This window comes from Aotus nancymaae, unplaced genomic scaffold, assembly GCF_030222135.1.
Source record: "Aotus nancymaae isolate 86718 unplaced genomic scaffold, 86718_ANA_hifiasm-v0.15.2.pri h1tg000009l, whole genome shotgun sequence".
Classification (NCBI taxonomy): domain Eukaryota; kingdom Metazoa; phylum Chordata; class Mammalia; order Primates; family Aotidae; genus Aotus; species Aotus nancymaae.
In genome coordinates, this window is record NW_026988420.1 from 10,040,169 (window position 1) to 10,062,045 (window position 21,877).

The 21,877-nt window shown below is 45.6% G+C and overlaps 2 protein-coding genes, 2 long non-coding RNA genes and 2 other non-coding genes across 6 annotated transcripts in view; 2 read left to right on the forward strand and 4 right to left on the reverse strand.

The window, feature by feature from the left end:
* The window catches only part of LOC105725950 (uncharacterized), a 38,332-nt gene extending 33,423 nt beyond the window's left edge, over positions 1 to 4,909 (forward strand). Inside the window, exon 4 of the long non-coding RNA XR_010341634.1 lies at positions 4,238 to 4,909. This is a non-coding gene — a long non-coding RNA (uncharacterized LOC105725950). The remainder of the gene's footprint in view (positions 1 to 4,237) is intronic.
* Positions 4,910 to 5,371: 462 nt separating this feature from the next.
* On the reverse strand, positions 5,372 to 5,505 carry LOC135273889 (small nucleolar RNA SNORA31). The gene has a single exon (XR_010341677.1). It is a non-coding gene; the product is annotated as a small nucleolar RNA SNORA31 (small nucleolar RNA).
* A 402-nt stretch (positions 5,506 to 5,907) lies between these two features.
* On the reverse strand, positions 5,908 to 10,153 carry TPT1 (tumor protein, translationally-controlled 1). Its single transcript, XM_012465185.3, has 6 exons — positions 10,015 to 10,153; positions 9,681 to 9,754; positions 8,956 to 9,146; positions 8,414 to 8,519; positions 7,629 to 7,745; positions 5,908 to 6,437 (listed from the first exon to the last, which is right to left on the reverse strand). The coding sequence occupies exons 1-6, from the start codon at positions 10,040 to 10,042 to the stop codon at positions 6,435 to 6,437; spliced, it is 519 nt and encodes a 172-aa protein (XP_012320608.1). The 5' UTR covers positions 10,043 to 10,153; the 3' UTR covers positions 5,908 to 6,434.
* Positions 6,530 to 6,659, reverse strand: LOC135273888 (small nucleolar RNA SNORA31). The gene has a single exon (XR_010341676.1). It is a non-coding gene; the product is annotated as a small nucleolar RNA SNORA31 (small nucleolar RNA).
* Positions 10,154 to 10,314: 161 nt separating the features above from the next.
* LOC135273852 (uncharacterized) lies at positions 10,315 to 16,936 on the forward strand. Its single transcript, XR_010341635.1, has 2 exons — positions 10,315 to 10,399; positions 16,901 to 16,936. It is a non-coding gene; the product is annotated as an uncharacterized LOC135273852 (long non-coding RNA).
* On the reverse strand, positions 13,110 to 13,460 carry LOC110569382 (non-histone chromosomal protein HMG-17). Its single transcript, XM_064373470.1, has one exon. The coding sequence runs from the start codon at positions 13,410 to 13,412 to the stop codon at positions 13,140 to 13,142; it is 273 nt and encodes a 90-aa protein (XP_064229540.1). The 5' UTR covers positions 13,413 to 13,460; the 3' UTR covers positions 13,110 to 13,139.
* Positions 16,937 to 21,877: the final 4,941 nt, after the last annotated feature.

The window sequence follows — 21,877 nt, forward strand, 5'->3', positions numbered from 1 at the left end:
TGAGGCCAAGAGTTTGAGATCAGCTCCAGCAACATAGCATGACCCTGATTTTCAAAAAAAAAAAGAAAAGAAATCCAGAAACTTGGCCGGGCGTGGGGGCTCATGCCTGTAATCCCAGCACTTTGGGAGGCCGAGGTGGGCAGATCACAAGGTCAGGAGTTTGAGACCAGCCTGACCAAAATGTGAAACCCTGTCTCTACTAAAAATACAAAAATTAGCTGGGTGTGGTGGCACGTGCCTGTAATCCCAGCTACGCAGGAGGCTGAGGCAGGAGAATCGCTTGAATCTGGGAGGCAGAGGTTGCAGTGGGCCGAGATGGCGCCACTGCACTCCAGCCTTGATGACAGAGCGAGACTCCATCTCAGAATTAAAAAAAAAAAAATCGAGAAGACAAGAAATCCAGAAACTCAGGAGTAAATAAATGGTGGCTAGTAGCTCTACAGTCCTATTATTAAAAACACTGTATTATAACTCTTAACTAATAATTGTAGCCTGTGTGTCCCTCCCAGAAGACCACTACAGTGAGTCCCTTGATGTCTCAATTTCCCTTTGTCTGAAGATTGTGACTCACACACAAAATATCACCAGTGTTGTCCCCAACTTGTGCTCTTTGCTCTCCCTATGAACTCAGAGGAGAGTGGAATGCAAATGTAAATCAGTGGAGGAGAAAGTAATTGAGGGAAGCGTCACCACACAAGTTAGTTTGTAAAGAATCTTCCCTTAAACTCCTATTTGATGTTTCTCATTGAATTTTACTGACTCCAGCTAAAACCGCATCCAGTCCCAAAGGTTCTCATGGCCCTGCATATGGAGGAAAGGTAAATGACAACTTCCAGGCTCAACTATATGGAAGTATGTGTAACCACTCTACAGTCTCCCAAAAAAATAAAGTGGAATGTTCTGGTAGTTAAAAATATGCCTTAAGTAGTAAAGTCTGTTTTGAACTGCTGATAGGCACAGGGGCCTGATTTATCATTGCTGCATTAAGGGATAGACTTGGAGGATTTCAGTGGGATACATAGAAACTATCAGCACTATTATGATTTTTAACTTCTCTGCAAACTCCACATTTAGAGTCTAGCTAATTGAGATAGCTAGTATAGCAGCCAACTTTTATTCAATGGAAGGTATGCGGCACCTTCTTTTCTCTTTTTCTTCCCAGCAAACAATATATTCTATCATAGCACCTTCCTCTCTTTTAAGAGACAGGGTCTCCCTCTACCACCCAGGCTGGAGTGCAGTGTTGCAGCCATTAACTCACTGAATCTCAAACTCCTGGCCTGCTCAGCCTCCCAAGTAGTTGGGATTACAGACATGAGCCACCGTGCCTAGCCATGGCAACTTTTTCTTTTTTTTTTCTTTTTGAGTCGGGGTTTCGCTCGTTACCCAGGCTGGAGTGCAATGGCGCCATCTCGGCTCACTGCAACCTCCGCCTCCTGGGTTCAAGCAATTCTCCTGCCTCAGCCTCCCGAGTAGCTGGGACTACAGGCACGCGCCACCATGCCCAGCTAATTTTTTTGTGTATTTTTAGTAGAGACAGGGTTTCACCATGTTGACCAGGATGGTCTCGATCTCTTGACCTCATTATCCACCCGCCTTGGCTTCCCAAAGTGCTGGGATTATAGGCGTGAGCCACCGCGCCCGGCCTTGGCAACTTTTTCTTTACTTGCTTGTTAAAAACCCTTTGCCTGGGCGTGGTGGCTCACATCTGTAATCCCAGCACTTTGGGAGGCTGAGGCAAGTGGATCATGAGGTCAGGAGTTCAAGACCAGCCTGACCCACATGGTGAAACTCTGTCTCTACTAAAAATACAAAAAAAATTAGCTGGGTGTGGTGGCGAGTGCCTGTAATCCCAGCTACTCAGGAGGCTGAGGCAGGAGAATTGCTTGAACAAAGGAGGTGGAGGTTGCGGTGAGCTGAGATCGCACCATTGCACTCCAGCCTGGCAACAAGAGCGAAACTCTGTCTCTAAATAAATAAATAAAACAAAAAAACACTTTAAGCAAGGCTTTTTCTTTTGGAATGAAATATTAAATGTTTCTAGAATCCTCAAGTTGCACCCACAGTTCTTACGGATAGTCTCTAGAAACACATGCCAATTGCCACAAAGTGTAGTAGTAACCCACTAGTTATAAATCACTGATCCCATTAATTCAAATCCTCCTGGTTTTAGTTCCGTTTTACTGAGTATTCTGGCAGCCAGCCAAAGTCACTCCACTCCACCTGTGTGCACACACATATATCCTTAAGGATGCTTTATCAGTGTTTTTTCAAGTTGGTGAGATTTAGTCTTGCAATTTTACCATAATCACCACCAGTTTGGTTTGCAGTAAGTTACTGACAATCCCTGTAGTTCAGAATGATAGAATTTACATCAACACAAATTTAAGTGACTTAACTAGATTTTGAAACTCCTGATGATCCAAATGAGTAATTCACACCTATGCTGAAGCAGTTGCACACATACTAAAAAACCATGTACCTGTATTATGTTTCATGCCTGTGACTGTTAGTCTCGAGTGCATTTTAATTAGACTTTCTTTCCCACTAGTGAAATCCAACAATAGTTAAGTTTACCATCAGGCCTCACACTACTTAAGCATTTTGCAACAGGTAACCCTGTTGACTACTTCCTCCTTCCTAAAACTTTTTTTTCCACCTGACCTCTGGAAGGCCTTCCCTTGGTTACCTCAGGGGCAGTTCCTTTTTAAAATTTTTAAACTTTTATTCTTGAGATGTTTTGCTGTCACCCAGGCTGGAGTGCAGTGGTGTGATCACAGCTCACTGCAGCCTCAAGCTCTTGGGCTCCAGCCATCCTCTCAGCCCAGTCTCCCGAGTAGCTGGGACTACAGATGCCTAACAAATTTTTTTAGGTCTTGCTACATTGCCCACGTTGGTCTCAAACTCCTAAGCTCAAGTGATCCTCTCTCCTCAGCCTCCCAAAGTGCTGGGATTACAGGCATGAGCCCGGTGCCTGGCTACATTTTAGAGACGGGGTCTCCCTATGGTGCCCAGGTTAGCCTCAAACAACCCTCCTGCCTTAGCCTTCTGAGTGCAAGTGCAGTGGTGGCAGGCGGAGCTCCTTTTAATTACCTTTGTTGGCTTCTCCTTGTCAACCAATCTCCTGTTGGAGCACAAAGTCTATCCTCTCTCCAAATGACCTTATCCAGTATCATGGCTTCTCATGTCATCTATTGAGATCTTCCCACTGTCTACATGAGTTCTCCAGCTTAGACTTCTCTGAAGAATCAGCATCTCAAATTTAACACATCCAAAACGAAATTCTTGACTTCCCATCTCAGTGCCAACTCCTTTCTTTCAGATGCTCAGACCAAAATATTTGATATTAAATCCATCTTCACTCAACCCATCAGTGTATCTTGTCTCTATCTTCATTTCCTAACCCCTCAGTCTACCACCCTAGACTAAGCCACTATCTTCTTTGCCTTAACACATTATACACAATTACTCTATGCTTTTACCCTGCTACCTGAAAGCCAAAGTGAGCCTTGTAAATTTTAAGTCATATCATGTATCTCTTCTGCTCAGAGCTCCAATGGCTTTCTTGAGGTCTGGTCTTCCTTCCTCGTGCACTCACACGGCTCTACAACCCTTACATCTTCTTGGGTTAGCAAAGGGGCCACTTTGTTCCCAGAACATACCACATTCCAAGACTGCTGTCTTGGCCTGGAATGGTCTGTCTTGACACCCACATGGCCTACTTCCACACCTTCATTTGTTTTAAAATGTCACATTACAGGGCCGGGCACGGTGGCTCACGCCTATAATCCCAGCACTTTGGGAGGCCGAAGCGGGTGGATAACGAGGTCAAGAGATCGAGACCATCCTGGTCAACATGGTGAAACCCCGTCTCTACTAAAAAACACAAAAAATTAGCTGGGCATGGTAGCGCGTGCTTGTAATCCCAGCTACTCAGGAGGATGAGGCAGGAGAATTGCCTGAACCCAGGAGGCAGAAATTGCGGTGAGCCGAGATCGCGCCACTGCACTCCAGCCTGGGTAAGAGCGAAACTCAGTCTCAAAAAAAAAAAAAAAAAAAAGTCACATTACAAGGACTTTCCTAGAAAAGTCCTCTTGCTCCACTCAATTGTTCTCCACACGTTAACAAACCCTAGGGCCCGCAGGCTACTAAAACATGCTTGTATTACACTTTAGCATCAAAGTTATGAGTTCTCATGTGCACATCCTTATTCTTGCCCCAAACATCCTGACTCTAGGAATAACCAGAAAAAGATATGAGACAGTCTTCAAAGTGTGAGAAGTTCTATTTGGAATCTTCAAAGGTTTATCATGAGGTAAACAGCTGGAGTTCATCACTTCTGGCTTAAATAGACATGACAAAATGCTAACCCAACCTTGGTTGGATCTGGATGTTGGAAAAACAGCTAAGAGCACTGCAAGGACAACTGGGAAAAGTAAGGGCTCTTCTGCAGAACTGACAATTTTCAAAACAAGTTGGAGCAATGGAGCCCACAAAGCCTCTGAATTGCTACTCGTCTGCTGTTTCAGACTTCCAAGGCCAGTTCACCAATCAGCCCCCATGTTTCACCTCAAGCCCCTCTCCATTATTCTTGTTTTCCCAGCTTTGACCACTGCCTGAAAATTCCCTTCCTGCTAGTTTCAGAGGACAAAAGGCCCTGTAGATCAGACTCATACTTTTGTCATTAAAATGTCCGAAACCAGAATGCTGAGCCAGGTGCAATGGCGCACATCTGTAATCCCAACACTTGGGAAGGCTGAAGCTGGAGGATCACAAGGTCAGGAGTTTTGAGACCAGCCTGAGCAACATGGCATGACTGTCTCTACAAAAAAACCAGAACTATCAGAATGCTTAAAATTGTTGCAGATGCAGTCGCTGATAAAAAATAAATAAAACAGAATGCTTAAAATTGTTACCAAGTCTGAAGTTCCCAGTATGTATTTCAAATCACAGGGGTTTGGGGGATGTTCACAGTGTCTGGCTCAGATTTGACACTAGGGCAAACTCCAGATTGTTCAATCACTAGATTCACATGTTCAAGCAGACCAGTCACTGGCTTGCTTCTAACCTTTAACAAATGAAATCAATGAGATAAGGGTGGTGGGGACTATTTCTCCTCCCAGGCTGGGCTTGCACTTTAGGAGGCCAAGGTGGGCAGATCTGGAGCTCAGTTGAGATCAGCTTGGACAAATAAGACCAGGCCTCTACAAAAATCAGGTGGGCATAGGGGTGTATGCCAGTAGTCCCAGCAACTAGTGAAGCTGAGGCAGGAAGATGGCTTGAGCCCAAGAGGCAGATGCAGTGAGCCACTTGTGCCACTGCACTCCAAGCCTGGTGACCAAGCTGTCTCAATATTCTCTTCCCGTTTTTACCCTGTATTCCTCTATTCAATCTCAGCTGCCACAATTAGACAGACGGAAAGCGCAAGGACGTGTTTTTCTTGCATCTGTAGTGGAAACCTTAGCAGCAGATAGTAACTGCTCCAGGTCTGTCAAATAGATGCATTTTCATACTCATTCTGACACCATCTTTTCAGATACAATATAAAGAACATTTTTACCCCTCTGCCCACCAGCCAGCCCACATTCTGTATAACTTCATCTTTTAAATCGGGCTGGCAAACTTGCAGGCCCGTGTCAGGCACAACTCTGCTTGTGCAGTGAAAACAGCCATAGTCAATCCATAAATGAGTGAGCATAGCCATGTTCCAATAAAACTGGACACAAATTTAAATTTCATCCCACAAGGTATTTTCCCCTCAACCATTTAAAAATGCAACCACCTTTAAGTGTACAAACAGGTGGCTGGACAGGCTAGTTTGCCAGTCCCTGTTCTAGTTACCAGGGAGTTTAACATTCATCCCAAGAGACTTGGCTCTCTTTGTTAAATAAGCTGAGACAAAGTTGCTTCCAACTGAATTAGTCTCTTTTTATTCTCTTGGTAATCTCCTCCAGTTACTACTTCCGTTGTAGATGATGAAATGGGTAAGGCTCCACTTCAGATGTTGGCACTGCTATGAACATAGTCTCTCCCTTTATTGCAACTCACAATCAAAACCTTTGATTCTTTTTTTATATTCCAGTCCCAGTAGTTGTTTCCACTGTAGAAGTTAATTGATGAGTCTTATTCTTTCTAGTAGTAGCTTACAACCAGGCTCTAGCTTCTCCACGAACACTACAGGATGAATTTAGTTTAAATATGTATTAAACTAAAAGGCATTCTCTCAAATGAGTTTAAATGCATTTTATTTTTAGAGAACCTACATGACATGTTTTTCTTAAAAACAATGCCTCCACTCCAAATAAATCACGGTCAAAATAAATGAAGATCTCAAGATGACATCAGTCCCATTTGTCTTAAGTCCTGGTGTGTGGATGACAAGCAGGAGTCAGTTATGATGACAGGTGATAGATCCAAAGTAATTGCCAAATTTGTTACTGTAAAAACAAAAATTACATTACCATTCTTCAAACACTACATAACAAAAATTACATTATCATAAACATGTAAGCCTACATTTCTAGGCTACAGATGTATTCCCCAATTCAATCTGGGCCGCCACAAAGACAGACAGAAAGCGCAGGGATTTCTTTCTTTTGCATCCTAGTGCAAACCAAAAGAACAACAGCCAATTGTTCAAGGTCTATCAGTGGATGCAGAAGACCCTTACCAAATCAGCAGATCATTTTCCAGAAGTCTGTGGCATGTGCCACCCACACCCTGCTTTACCAACAAAAACCTCAGATACCATCTGAATAAACCCTTTGGTAAGTCATCTTACACAGTTCTAAGTAATTTCTGTCTATTGTTGACTCTAATCTCACTTGTTCAGTATAGACTTATGTTTATCTTCTTCCTAATTTATACAGAAGTCTATGAAAACTAGGATAATGAATGCCTCAGTTTCTGTACAGTTTCCAGAAGTTTCCTGGCATAGCAGATATTTATTTATATTTACTAACGCAATTTGCATACCAGTTTAGCAGTCAGCACTATTTACTAAAGCTAGTACTGGCAGTAGGCTTTCAATAACCAGCTGCCAATTATCAGTAAACCAAAGTAAAAAACACTGATATGAATTAATCCTTATGTATATAGCAAAACATGATGAAGTGAAAATAAGGCCTACCTGTGAGGTCTGTTTAGAGGAAAATCAATGGTGTTCTCCATCTTCCTCAGCATTTAAACTGTATTTTTTGGAGACAGAACCTCATTCTGTCGCCCAGGCTCCAGTGCAGTGGTGGGATCTCAGCTCACTGCAACCCTCCCAAGTTCAAGTGATTCTCCTGCCTCAGCCTCCCGAGTGGCTGGGATTACAGGTACCTGCCACCATGCCTGGCTAATTTTTGTGTTTTTCTGGTCTCAACTCCTGACCTCAGGTGATCCACCCACCTTGGCCTCCCAAAGTGCTGGGATCAGAGGTGTGAGCTACCACGCCGTGCAACTGTACTTTATAATGCCCCATCTGCACTCAAGTGTTTCCACAAGTAAGATTCTAAGCCTTTTTATACCCTAAGAATCTTTTACACGTGAAACATTCTATCCCAGTGGCACAAAACAACTGGAATCACATCTAAAATATCTTTATTTTTTACATTACTGATTTTAACCCACTCCTTTGTACTTACACATTTTTCCATTTCTAAACCATCCTTAAAGAAAATCATATATGGGGTCACACCATCCTCACGGTAGTCCAAAAGAGCAACCATGCCATCTGGATTCATGTTTTCACCAATAAAGAACTTGGGAAGCAAACGAAATACCTAGAATTAGACCATTACATACAAATACATGCCATTCAAAACTAACTACAGTACAAAATCAGGAGAATTCCAGTACCCAAAAGCTCTGATACCCACTTACCATAATCATTTGTTCATTCAATTAGGCACCTTAATAGTGACCTAAATAGAGTACAGAGCAATACAGGAACACTAGACTTTATGGAAACCTTTACTTTCTCAGACCCTAAAGTGTGCTTATATAGTCAAGCACAATTGCAACATAAGGCTGACAGTGACAGAATATATCATATAGTTTGGAAGTATCTTATGGCCAGGGGATGCATGAAATTGGATAATTAGAGGTAAACGAAAGCCACTGACATTTTCCAGAAGTAGAACAAGTTCAGATACATCAGGAGGACCAGTAGCAATAAGACACATTAGAAATGTAAACAGAAAGCTGAACACTTAAGGTTAAGCAATTTTTGAGGAGAAGAAAAACTGAAGAAATGTCATCTGGGAAAGAAGTTTTCCATCAGAAGGCAGGATTTGAAAACACTTGAGAGCTGAGAAAGCTACTTTCTACACCTGGAATACTAGTATAGAATTGAAGATTAATGAACTTAATTTTTGCTCTTGCAGTTAAAATTGTACAATCCTTTGATCCAAATACTTAAGGCATTTACCTGGTAGTTTTTGAAATTAGCAAGGATGTGCTTGATTTGTTCTGCAGCCCCTGTCATAAAAGGTTTTACTCTTTCTGGTCTCTGTTCTTCAAGTTTGCCTTTGATTCTAAAACAACATTTCATTTAACTGGTTAAATTATCGAATTTTCAGTAAAATCAATTTTTAAAGTAAAAAAATACCCAAGCTTAAAAAAAATAAAAACATTGAAAAAGGCAACCAGCTGTTACGAAATTACTAATTCACAGCTGGGCGCGGTGGCTCAAGCCTGTAATCCCAGCACCTGTTCACATTAAGTGATCTTTCAAGACTGTTCACATTTCTGACATTTCTTGTTGACTATTTTCAAAGTACTATTCTAACTCTAAACGGAACCAGACTGCAGGCTTCAGTATGCTCACAGAGAAAAGCAACCACTCTTGTCAGTGAACTCATTAATAAAAAAGGCAAGTATATTCACCACTCAAAAGAACCTCAAAAGTTACCCCATCTTTAAATCCCTTAAGATTCTAGACATCAGCTAGGTGCTGCCAGTATCACTTACGATTTCATGTAATCTTTGATGTACTTCTTGTAGGCTTCTTTTGTGAAACTTGTTTCCTGCAGGTGATGGTTCATGACAATATCGACACCAGTGATTACTGTGCTTTCGGTACCTTCGCCCTCGGGGCCTTCAGCGGAGGCATTTCCACCAATGAGCGAGTCATCAATGTTACCTTCTGTCCTACTGACCATCTGCATTAACAAAAAGCAATATAGTTGCAAAAGATACAAACGCATCTTCAAAGCACCTTCCACGCCAATAGTTAAGAAACATTCTTAGTTCTTGACGAAAATTAAAAAAACACCATTTTGGGAATAAAGTTGTGACCTGTGGATTTCCCCAAACGACCTAACTTAAATAAGAGTTGTCCGTTGTTGGCCAGAACAAAATGGGATCATTAAAAAGTTGTTTCCAGTTGCGGGCATCGAGTGCCTCGGGTTGGTAAGTAGGGGCAGGGTAAACACGAAAGGGTTTGGGCTCCTAAACCGGAGACAGCGTGTCCCAGACAACCCCCGGAGGAGGATGGGCGCCGAAGCGGCGGGCCTATTTCCAGGCTCAGCTCCGCCTCCAGTTTTCTAGAAAAACCCGAGCCCGGAAAGAGCGTCTCCTCCGCCAGGAGGCGGCGGGGAGGATTGCACAACCTCAGGCGGGGGAGCGGCGGAAACCCGAGCCTGCCCGGCGCGGTCCGCCCCGACCTCCCCCACGCGCAGGCCCGACCGACTCACCTTCCCCTCCACCTCCAGGCACAGCCCGTCCGCGATCTCCCGGATCTTGTAGATGTCAGAGAACATCTCATCGTCTGCCGAATACACAGAGCCGCCCGTCACCGGAGGCCCCGAGCCGGCGCCGCCATTTCCCGCATTTCCCGCGCCGGCGTCCGCACGCGGCGTCCGCCCCTCGCGAGGGCTCCAGAGCCTAGCGCGAGCCCGGTACCGATCCCTGCGCACTCGGTTAAGGTCGCAGGCATCCCCTAGGCCCAGACGGCTGCGCTTTCCCCACCCCCCACCCGCACCCCAGGACCCAGTGTGCGGCAGTAAGGGTAGTGCAGTGAGGACTCACGGCTGATGAGATCCCGGTAGATAATCATGATGGCGGCTGACGGGAGAGGACGGCGGCGCTAGCTTAGCAGGAGCCCGAAGCTCGGAGCGAGCGCTGTGCAGCCGGAGCGGCGCTAGGGGGGAGGGGGGAGCGGGCGGAAAAGGCCGACTCAGCCGCTCCCCAACCTCATATAGAGGGCACGTCTGTTGCGTCATCGTTCGCTGCGCCTCCGGAAGCGACGCAGCGGTGACGTGGCACGCAGAGCCGCGCGGGGGCGGGGCCACAGCGGGGGCGAGTTGAGGAAGCGAGCATCCGGGAACTTGAGGTGGAGACACAAGACTGTTCCACTGGGCACACGAAGTGGTGGGAATGGGGGCGGGGAGGTGCGCGCGCAGCCGGGGAGGAGGTAAGCTCTCGGGGCACTCCCGAGCCCTGGGTGGGCGGAGCAGGGGAAGCGGGGTCTGATAGTCCCGGCCGCTCCCCACCCACGGGGCCACCCGGAGTGGTGCTGGGGGCTGGGTGGGGCTTAGATGAAATCTGTTTAAACTTTCTCCCTACGCCACGTTCAGCCTAGGTTCCACCGTTTTCTGGGAACCAGAGTATCAACAGATGTAGGGGAGCATTTCATTTAGGGAGGGTTATGCTCTCTGGCCTGGGGGAGACCTCGGAGCTGCCCAGGGCCTCTGAGAACTTTGCAGCATCTGCCCCGGGGCTGCCCCAGCTGGAGTTTTCGGATGCCTTTGTCTGGGGCACAGCTGAGTCCGGGTAGTGGGATCCCAGTCATCCCGCTCGGGCCCTGGGGAATAATTGTGGAGGCGCAGGATCTGTGGGAGGGGACTTGGGGAGAAGGGAAGCTGTCACGGGAGTTTGCCCAAGGTTTCCATGTGTTCCAGTTTTGCCCCACAATTGAAAGCTTGTGGCATTCTGTGGCGGACAGCTACTGAGCTAGCTCTTCCCTTTACTGTTTCGCACTTGGTCTTGGAAAAGTACGTTGTCACTTTAAGATGAAGTTGAAATTTTATCCCTGGTGCTAGAGGGTCAAACAAAGGGAGTTTCTCACCTGCCCCACCTTTCTTCGAAGGAGTTTACACCCAATTACAAAGTATTAAAACAAAACAGGCCCAGCATGGTAGCTCATGCCTGTAATCCCAGCACTTTGGGAGGCAACTACTGAAACCCTGTCTCTACACAGAAACAAAATTTTTAAATTAACTGGTTGCGGTGGTGCCTGCCTGTAATACCAGCTATTAGGGAGGCTGAGCTCGGAGGATCGCTTGAACCTGGGAGTTGGAGGTTACAATGAGCTATGATTGCACCACTGCACTCCAGCCTGTATGATAGAGCAAGACTGGCTCAAAAACAAAACATAACTTCCTTATTTAGTCGCATCCTCACGTCTTTGGCATAAGGCAAAGATGTATGCCAGTATGAAGTATGAAAGCTTGTTCCATTTCACAGGTATTTTGGGCTCTGTATCCCTTAGAACTAGGATTTGCACAGAGGTCCCAATTGTGAACAAGTTCGATCCAGTCTTACTCTCATAAAAGTGTTCATTCTAGTAAACTCAAAGCATCAGACAATTTTAATACATCAACAGTTGTTCATAAAGCCAATAATGTAGCATTTAGCTGAGTAAGAATGCAACCCTTGGGAAAGAGCAGGACACAGGATGGCGATTGGAATGATGGAGAAGTCAAATGGAAGAGCCAAGAAATGAACCTCAAGATAGGGATCTTGGATGGAAAACTCCAGAGGACATTGGGCAACTGGGAAGAAGCTAAAAATGGAATCTGAAAATAAATGGATATCTTCTGACACATGGTCAGTGAAGGCTCTCTGAAACCTCTTATTTCTGGAATGAATGAGATGATTATCACACATTAATATTGTGTGAATGTATCTTTTTCCTGATGTAGCACAGTATAATTATTTTCCTCAGTTTTAATATTTCCAGACTATTCAGAAATACTGTCATTGATCCATGCAGTACTCTCAAACGTTACTCTCAACTATCCAGTCTCATATTCAGGTCAAAACGTTTCTTCAAGTTTTTTTTTTTTTCTTTTTTTTGAGACGGAGTTCCGCTCTTGTTACCCAGGCTGGAGTGCAATGGCATGATCTCGGCTCACTGCAACCTCTGCCTCCTGGGTTCAAGCAATTCTCCTGCCTCAACCTCCCAAGTAGCTGGGACTACAGGTGTGCGCCACCACGCCCAGCTAATTTTTCGTATTTTTTTAGTAGAGACGGGGTTTCACCATGTTGACCAGTATGGTCTCAATGTCTTGACCTTGTGATCCACCCACCTCGGCCTCCCAATTTTTTTTTCCAAGTCAAACTGTATCCAGCTTTATTAAAGATACTTTCCATAAACAATCATGGTATTTCAGGCAAGACATGGGCAGACAATCGTTAACAGTATACAACAACTTTCAAACTCCCTTCTTTGATGGCCTACCAAAAATCAGAAAGCCACTATAAAACCCAATGAAGTCTTCATCTGTTGCTCTGAACAGGGAAAGTTTAGAGTGAGAGTTGACATTTCACATTTAGCATGTTGTTTAACAACTTTTCTCGAGCTGAGCCTGACTTTCAGGAAGTGAAATGAAAATGGCAGAATTTATCTGAAGATCCACAATCTAGAAATGGAATCACTGCTGTTTTGACAGGTGCCATCTCAGTGGCATCACTGGCAAGTCCAGATTGCCTGACGCACTGGTAACCAATGACTGGGGGTCAGGTCCCAACAGATGTCTGGGCTTAAGGGAGTTAAGTCTATGCTGAAAAACGGAAAGGGAGAAGAGGACATAAAAACGAATTTGTTTTTCCATACCACAAGGCTTTTGTGTGCCAAGACGGCCATGTGTGTCAAAGTCAGGGAATCCCTCCTCCTGGGAGCCAAGAGGAAGTCTGTCAAAACTAGAAGGGTAAGGCGTTTCCCCACATCAATCTAGCTTTGGAGACATTCTATTAGTGACATAAGCCCCTTCCCCCAAAACAACAATGAAGTGTTCTGTGTGCTAACAACATAGCTTAAAAAAAAGAAAAAAAGTAAAACAAAATTCTGCATTTTTATAAAACTTGTTAAAAAATAGCATTTCAAACTGTACAGTCACCAAAAGTACACAGTTACCAAAAATGCACACACTTCACTTGGCATCTCCAGCACCTTCGGCTTTCTGTGCCTGGTCTGTTTTGGCATCTCCATTTTCTGCAGGGTTATTCCCTTCCTTGCCAGCATCAGCTTTTCCCTTTTTCCCTTTGGGTACCTTCTCTCCCTTCTTTGCAGGGGCCTTTTTAGGCTTGGGCTCTGGCTTTGGAGGAGCAGGTTTAGCAGACAACCTCGCGGATCTTCTCTGTGGTTCGTCCTTCACCTTGGCTTTATCTCCTTTAGCATCCCCTTCAGCCTTTCTCTTGGGCATGGTGGCGACGGCGGCGGGACGTAGGCGCTGGGCGCGGGATGCAGTGGCATGTGGGCTTTGGTCGGTCCGGGGGTCATTCTCGCCTCTTCTTCTTCACACTGCTCCCAAGTTTTATAAAAATACAGTTGTGGTGAAAAAAATGTACTGAAGTTAGAGTCAAGGCACCTTAGATTAAAATCTTACCTTTGGCCAGGAGCGGTGGTTCACACCTGTAATCCCAGCACTTTGGGAGGCCAAGGCAGGTGGATCACCTGAGATCAGGAGTTCAAGACCAGCCTGGCCAACACAGTGAACCTTCATCTCTGCTAAAAATATAAAAATTAGCCGAGCCTGATGGCAGGCACCTGTAATCCCAGCTACTCGGGAGGCTAAGGCAGGAGAATCACTTGAACCCTGTAGGCGGAGGGTGCAGTGAACTGAGACTGCACCACTGCACTCCTGCTTGGGCAAGGGAGTGAGACTCTGTCTCAAACAACAACAACAACAACAAAAACTTTATTGCTAAAATTGCAGGCTCTGAAAATAAAAGATCTTGAACGCCCACACCACAAGAATAAACAGACAGTTGAGACACAATTTAGTGAACAGCGAAGAACTTTATTTAAAATGAAATAAGCTAGGATAGAAAAGAAAAATCACATATAAAGGTGAATCACAGTAAAGGTATTATTTTGTGAAACTTGTTTTATTATTATTTTTTATTTTTTGAGACTGAATCTCACTCTGTTGCCCAGGCTGAAGTGCAGTGGGGCAATCTTGGCTCACTGCAACCTCCACCTCCCTGGCTCAAGCAATTCCCCTGCCTCAGCCTCCTGAGTAGCCGGGATTACAGGCACACGCCACCATGCCTGGGTAATTTTTTTTGTATTTTTAGTAGAGACGGCATTTCACCATGTTGGCCGGACTGGTCTTGAATTCCTGACCTTGGGCAATTCGCCTGCCTTGGCCTCCCAAAGTGCAGGGATTACAGGCTTGAGCCATCGCACCCAGCCAAGTTAAGCATTTTGAAATCCATTGACTTGGGCAAATTTTCTTTTCAAATATATTACTTGGCAGCATAAACTGTTCAATTTCAGCAAATGATTTTTTTAAATGACCCCAATATTTTCTGAATACTTACATTTGACTCTAGCTCATTTGAACAATTTTTGCCAGGAAGAGAAAACAGCCCGTGGAGATCTGGCGTGCTGTATAAGGCCTAGAGAAGTGTGATCATTCTGACCTCTATTAGGAGGAAACTGCTCAACTGTCAGGTCTTGGAAGTAAGTCAAGGCAACTGCAGGAGGGCTGCATGGCTAGAAAGAAATTGCTGAAAACAGCCTGGGCGAGCTGGCTCATACCTGTGATCCCAGCACTTTGGGAGGTGGAGGCGGGCAGATCACTTGAGGTCAGGAGTTTGAGACCAGCCTGGCCAACATGTTGAAACCTCATGTCTACTAAAAATAATAAAATTATCCAGGCATGGTGGCAGGCGCCTATAGTCCCAGCTATTCTGGTGGTTGAGGCCTGAGAACTGCTTGATCCTGGAAGGTGGAGGTTGCAGTGAGTCGAGATTGCCCCACTGCACTTCAGCTTGGGTGACAGAGTGAGATTCTGTCTCAAAAAAAAAAAGAAAGAAATTGCAGAAAATGTATTTTTCTCCCTTTCCTTTTTCACTACTGTCCTTGACTAGGGAAAAAAGCGAGGTTCGGTGGCTCATGCCTATAATCCCAACGCTTTGGGAAGCCAAGGTGGGAGGCCCACTTGAGGCCAAGAGTTTGAGACCAGTCTGGGCAACATAGCGAGACCCCCATCTCTATGGGAAAAAAATTGTTAGCTGGGTGCGGTGGCTCACACCTGTAATCCCAGCACTTTGGGAGGCTGAGGCAGGTGGATCACCTGAGGTCAGGAGTTCGAGACCAGCTTGGACACCATGGTGAAACCCCATCTCCACTAAAAATACAAAAGTTAGCTGGGCGTCGTGGCGGGCGCCTATAATCCCAGCTATTTGCTGAGGCAGGAGAATCACTTGAACCCGGGAGGCAGAGGTTGCAGTGAGCCAAGATCACGCCATTGCATTCCAACCTGGGCAACAGAGCGAGACTCTGTTTCAAAAAAAAAAAAAGAAAATCATTGAAAACACCTCAGTTTTCTCTTCCTCTGAAAAAGAAGCTACTGTCTATAGTAATAAAAGGCATAGACTTAGTTCAAATGGCCACCCTCTCTACAGGCCATCCTTGACCATCATGTTTAAAATTACAATCCTTGCCTCTTGGAAATCCCTGTTTTTCGTTTTTTGTTTTGTTTGTTTTTTTCCTGTTGAGATGGTATCTTATTCTGTTGTCCAGTCTGCGAAATGGTGCAATCACAGCTCACTGCAGCCTCCGCCTCCTCCTCAGCCTCCCAAGTAGCTGTGACTACAGACACGTGCCACCATGGCTGGCTAATTTTGCTATTTTTAGTAAAGTCAGGGTTTCACCATATTGCCCAGGCTAGTCTTGCACTCCTGGCCTCAAGTGATCTGCCCACCTCAGCCTTTGAAAGTGCTGAGATTACAGGCATGAGCCACCACGCCTGGCTCTTCTTTTCTCTCTAATTTTTCTTTGTGTGACTAATCGTTAACCAACATGTTATTTCTTATACTTACTTTATTTTCTGTCTCCCCGCCAGATAATGTAAGTGCCATGGAGGTAGAGAGAGGTTTTTTGCTCACATTTGTATTCCCAGTTCATGAAACTGTGCCTATGGCCGGGTGCAGTGGCTCATGCCTGTAATCCCAGCACTTTTGGGAGGTTGGGGTAGGCAAATCACTTCAGATCAGGAGTTCAAGAACAGCCTGGCCAACATGGCGAAACCCAGTCTATACTAAAAATGCAAAAAATTAGCCAAGCCTGGTGGCATGTGCCTGTAATCCCAGCTATTCGGGAGGCTGAGGCACAATAATCCTTGAAGCTGGTAAGTGGAGGTTGCAGTGAACCAAGATTGTGCCACTTCACTACCAGCCTGGGTGACAGAGTGAGATTTGTCTCAAAAAGAAAAAGGAAAAAAGGGCCAGGCATAGTGGTTCACCCCAGTAATCCCAGCACTTTGGGAGGCTGAGGCGGGCAGATCACGAGATCAGGAGTTCAAGACCCGTCTGACCAATATGATAAAACCCCGTCTCTACTAAAAATATGAAAATTAGCTGGGCATGGTGGTGCGCGCCTGTGGTCCCAGCTACTCGGGAGGCTGAGGCAGGAGAATCGCTTGAACCTGGGAGGCAGAGATTGCAGTGAACTGAGATTGCACCACTGCATTCCAGCCTGGGTGACAGAGTAAGACTCAATCTCAAAAAAAGAGAAAAAAGAAACAGTGCGTAGTAGATAGCCAGTCAACAATTGTCAAATGAATGAACTGCGGACCAAGACTAATGATAGTAACTAAGGTTGGTTTTGCACCATGTTCCAACACAGCAACACTCTTGAATTAGTCAAGGTTGTGTAATCAGAGTTTCTGACTTTTTTTTGCAGTACCATTGACTGAAAAATAAAGATGGATGAACAGTAGCTAGTGGCCAGAAGATGCTGTTTGGTAAGTTAACATAGAAAAGAGGCTGAGTGTGGTGGCTCACACCTGTAATCCCAGCACTTTGGGAGGCCAAGGTGGGCAGATCACCTGAGGTCAGGAGTTTGAGACCAGCCTGGCTAACATAGTGAAACCCCGTCCCTACTAAAAATACAAAAATTAGCCAGGTGTAGTGGCATGCGCCTGTAGTCCCAGCTACTCAGGAGGCTGAGGCAGGAGATTCGCTTGAACCCAGGAAGTGGAGGTTGCAGTGAGCTGACATCACGCCACTGCACTCCAGCCTAGATGACAGAGTGAGTCTTCGTCTCAAAAAAAAAAAGCCACACCAAAAACCAAAAAACAAACAAACATAGAAAAGAGCTCTCTCTTCCCTGGGAGGAGGAAAAGTGGCCTAAGACATAGTTAAATCAAAAAAGCAAGTTATAGAACAGCACGACATGTACAGCACTCCTTTATTATCACCCAGATACACGAGAAAAATCAATATACTGCTCTAGATATGTGTATATATTTACAAAAGCAGACATGAGAATCTAGAAGGTTATGTATTAAACTAATAACAGTGGCTAATTCTGGGAGGCAGCTGGGGAAAAGTGAGTGGTCAAAGGGAACTATAGCATTAATTGTGATGCTTGCATATTTGCCCCAATAATGTTTCACATTTAATATCCAAAATGTTCTTTTTCTCATAGATACCAAACATAATAATGCAAATAAAGTATGGGGAAGTATTTATATTATATATAGACAATATATAAGAAAAATGCATTAAAGAAATAAGCATATATACCCGAACCAAGCAAAGGATGGGCCACGTCTAAATTGGTCTGGCGCAGTGGCGCAGGCCTGTAATCCCAGCACTTTGGGAGGCTGAGGCAAGAGGATAGGTTGAGCCCAGGGTTTCAAGAATGTAGCAAGACTCACCTCTCCTTTTTTTTTTTTCTTGAGAGATAGTCTTGCTCTGTCGCCCAGGCTGGAGTGCAGTGGTGTGATCTCAGCTCACTGCAGCCTCCACCTCCCCAGTTCAAGCAATTCTCCTGCTTCAGCCTCCCAGGTCATTGGGATTACAGGTGCATGCCACCAAGCCTGGCTAATTTTTTTATTTGTATTTTTTTTTTTTTTTGAGATGGAGTTTTGCTCTGTTGCCAGGCTGGAGTGGTACGATCGCGGCTCACTGCAACCTCTGCCTCCTGGGTTCAAACAATTCTCCTGCCTCAGCCTCCCAAGTAGCTGGGATTACAGGTATGCACTACCACACCCAGCTAATTTTTGTATTTTTAGTAGAGACGGGATTTCACCATCTTGACCAGGATGATCTCAATCTCCTGACCTTGTGATCCGCCCAACTCAGCGTCCCAAAGTGTTGGAATTACAAGTGTGAGCTACCAAGCCCAGCCTAATTTTTGTACTTTTAGTAGAGACGGGGTTTCACCATGTTGGCCAGGCTGGTTTTGAACTCCTGACCTCAAATGATCTACCTGCCTTGGCCTCCCAAAGTGTTTTGGGATTACAGGCATGAGCCACTGCGCCTGGCCAAGGCTTGTTCCTTAAATCCATCTAGTTTCAGCTTCTAGGGCTTTATGAACAGGGCAGCTTTTGTTTTTAGTTGGAGAGTTGTCACCAAATATTGGAGGAAATTATGAGAATTAAGGAACTAAAACAAAAGAAAAAATTAAAAAAAAAAAAACAGAAAAAATAGAAGCAAAAAAAAAAGAAAGAAAAGAAGAAAAACAACTGTGCCCAGCCTATTTATTTTTCATCTATTTTGAGATAGAGTCTCACTCTTGTTGCCCAGGCTGCAGTGCAATGGCGTGATCTCAGCTCACTGCAACCTCTGCCTCCTGGGTTCAAGTGATTCTTTTGCCTCAGCCTCCCGAGTAGCTGGGACTAGAGGCCCCACTAATTTTTGTATTTTTAGTAGAGAGATGGGGTTTCACCATGTTGGTCAGGCTGATCTCGATCTCCTGACCTCAGATGATACACCCGCCTTGGCCTCCAAAGTGCTGGGGTTACAGGAGTGAGCCACCACGCCTGGCCTATTTTTTAAATAAAATGAAAATAGAGATGGGAGTCTGGCTGTGTTGCCCAGGGTGGTCTTGTACTCTTGGCCTCATCCTCCCCACTCCACCTCCCAAAGCATGGGATTATAGGTGTGAGTCACCATACCTGATCCTTCTGGTGGGTTTCAAAGGTAGAGACTCTAGGCCAGATTTGCTGATGGATTAATGTGGGGGATGTGGCAAGTTAACCACTCCCTTTTCTTCCCTTCCTTTCCCCTCCCCTTTTCCCTTCCCCTTCTCTCTCCTCCTCCCTGTCCCCCTCTTCTCCCCTTCTTTTTGTTTTTTGAGATAGACTCTTACTCTGTCACCCAGGCTGTAGGACAGTGGCACAATCTCAGCTCACTGCAACCTCCACCTCTTGGGTTCAAGTGATTCTCCTGCCTCAGCCTCCCGGGTAGCTGGGATTACAGGTGTACACCACGATGATTGGCTAATTTTTGTATTTTTAGTAGAGATGGGGTTTTGCCATGTTGGTCAGGCTAGTCTTGAACTCCTGGCCTCAAGTGATCCACCAGCCTTGGCCTCCCAAAGTGCTGGGATTAACAGGCCTGCGCTCCTGTGCCTGGGCCACACTCTTTTGCTTAAGGCACTTTCTTCTTCCTTTGAAAATACATCCTCTGGTTTCCCTCCTCCCTCGCTGGCCTCTTCTCTCAGACTCTTCTGCCAGCTCTACTCCAGGTGCCTTGAAATGCCCCAGACCTCTGTGTGGGTAGTCTTTTATGCCACACCCTTCCTGGTGACATCATCTGGCCCTAGGTTTTCAGGGTGAGTCACTGTGCTGGTGACGCCCAGATTCCCACTTCCAGCCCTGGTTTCTTCCAAGTGCTCCAGATTCACATACTTACCTGCTTACTTGATGTCCCTTCGTGGATGTCAAACAGGCATCTCAAAAGTCAACTCTTGATCCTCTCCCCTGCTCCAAACTTCCCCATCTCAGTAAATGCATTATATTCCTTCTGGTTGCATAGACTTCAAAGCTAGGAGTCATCATTTAATAGACCCTCTTTCTTGGCTCCTCAGTTGAGCTTTCAGCAAGTCCTGTCACTGAGACCATTCGCACATATTTAAAATCCATCCTCTTCTTGCCGGCTTGCCTGCACCTTCTGATTGAAGTTGTCACCACTGCTCTCTGGACTTCTGTCCTAACAGCTCTTCCTGTTTCCACTCCTACTGCTCTAGAGTCTATCCTCCTCCTCCCTCTAGAGAGAGGTTTCTCTGACCATCCCCTCTGCAGTGGCTGCTCCACAGCCCCTGCTATTACAGGCTGGCATGCTCTTGTAGGTTTGCTTGTATATTTATCTCTTTTCTGCCTCCACTAGAAGGCAGAGGTTCTGGCTGTCTGGTTCCATGCTGCATTTTCAGAGCCTAGAACAGTGCCTGGCACATGGCACGTGATGAGGAAATGAGTGAGCAAAGCAGAGTCAGAATCTGAGAATGCTCTCTGTCTGCCTCGGGGCTAGAGGAACTCTTCCCTTTTATTTTTCCCTCCATGCTTCTGCTCCACTGTCCTTTCTGTTTCTTGGCTTCCTCAGTGTTTGGTTTGCCATGGCGCCATCTTGGTCCCATTTCTCGTGTTCCGCTCAGCTCAAAGCAGTCCACGGGCTCAACTCTCCATGTCCCAGGAAGGGAAAATCCACTTCACTTGGGTCAAGTGTCCATTTTCCATCCCTCTGTCCCCACCCCAATCAGCAAAGGCTAGGGGCTGCGGGGAGAAGGAAGCCAGAAGTTTCCCTGGCCACCAACAGAAGGGGGCTCTCCAGAGGCAAGCCCATCCCCAGCTCCTTTGAGTAAGTGCCAGTCACCCAGAGGTGGACCCTCTCTCAGGGCCCTGACTTGCAAAGCTGAGGACCAGCTTCCTGTCAGTGGTAACCCTGAGCAGCCAGCAGCTTCTGTCTGAGACATTTCCACATGGGCACTCCCAATTTCAAAAAGATAATCGCTCATCCTTCCTTCCCAGGAGGTACTGATGTCAGGAATAGCCAAGAGTGCAGTCTTGGTCTGTAAGGAGGTGGCCCTTCCACTCCATACAGCCCTTCCCAGGATATTCCTGTATCCTGGGGTCTGCTCGTGGCGCCAGCAAGCAGGGATTCCTTGGGAGCCCCCTCAGCCCTCCCACCCACTGCTGTCCTCTCTCCCTGCCCCTATCTGTGTAAGGACCCTCTGATTTGTTCACGTAGTAAGCTGTGTGTGTCGCGGGGTGTCTGTCAGATCTGCTCCTTTTCTCTGAATACTTTAAGGACTTTGTCTTTGACATTCTGTGATTCACAATATTTTGCGTAGATGTCAGTTTTTCCTCATCTCTCCCCTGCTGCCTCTGTGGGTTCTCTCAGCCTGAGATCTTTCATCTCTCTTTAATTCTGGGAAACTAACCTCCATTCGGTCTTTGAATATCACCTTCCCTCCATATTTTCCCTTTCCTTTTGCAACTCCTGTTACCTGGATATTAACACTTCTGTGTCTGTCCTTCATGATTCTAACTTTTCAAAATATTTCTTTTTTTTTTTTATCCTTTCCTTCCTGTCTATCAGAATTTCTCAAATTGATCTTTCATTTTTGCTAATTCTTTTCTTGGCTGAGTCAATCTATTCCAGGAATTCTGTTCTGTATGTCAATCTTATTTTTTTTATCCTGATCTTTCCACCTGAGTCTTCTGTATGGGTTGTTGTTTCACTCGTTCCAAACCTCTGGCCTCCCCAGCGACTCTACATCCTCTTCTCTATCTGTTCTCTCTCTAGATGCTCTGGGTGATTTGGAGGGGGAAGCCCGGAGCCCTGAGCTAGTCTGGCATAGAGAGAGGAATGGAAAGCAATGTCCCATTTGAGGATGCAGATTTACAGCCGGCTTCTGCAATCTAGCTGTTTT

Excerpts from the sequence above, each read along its gene's own strand:
- TPT1 (XM_012465185.3), bottom strand. The coding sequence starts at position 10,042 with ATGATTATCTACCGGGATCTCATCAGCC. Across the intron at positions 9,147-9,680 it reads GCCTGGAGGTGGAGGGGAAG|ATGGTCAGTAGGACAGAAGG; the intron begins GTGAGTCGGTCG and ends TTGTTAATGCAG. Across the intron at positions 7,746-8,413 it reads CTAATTTCAAAAACTACCAG|TTCTTTATTGGTGAAAACAT; the intron begins GTAAATGCCTTA and ends TTGCTTCCCAAG.
- LOC110569382 (XM_064373470.1), bottom strand. The coding sequence starts at position 13,412 with ATGCCCAAGAGAAAGGCTGAAGGGGATGCTAAAGGAGATAAAGCCAAG.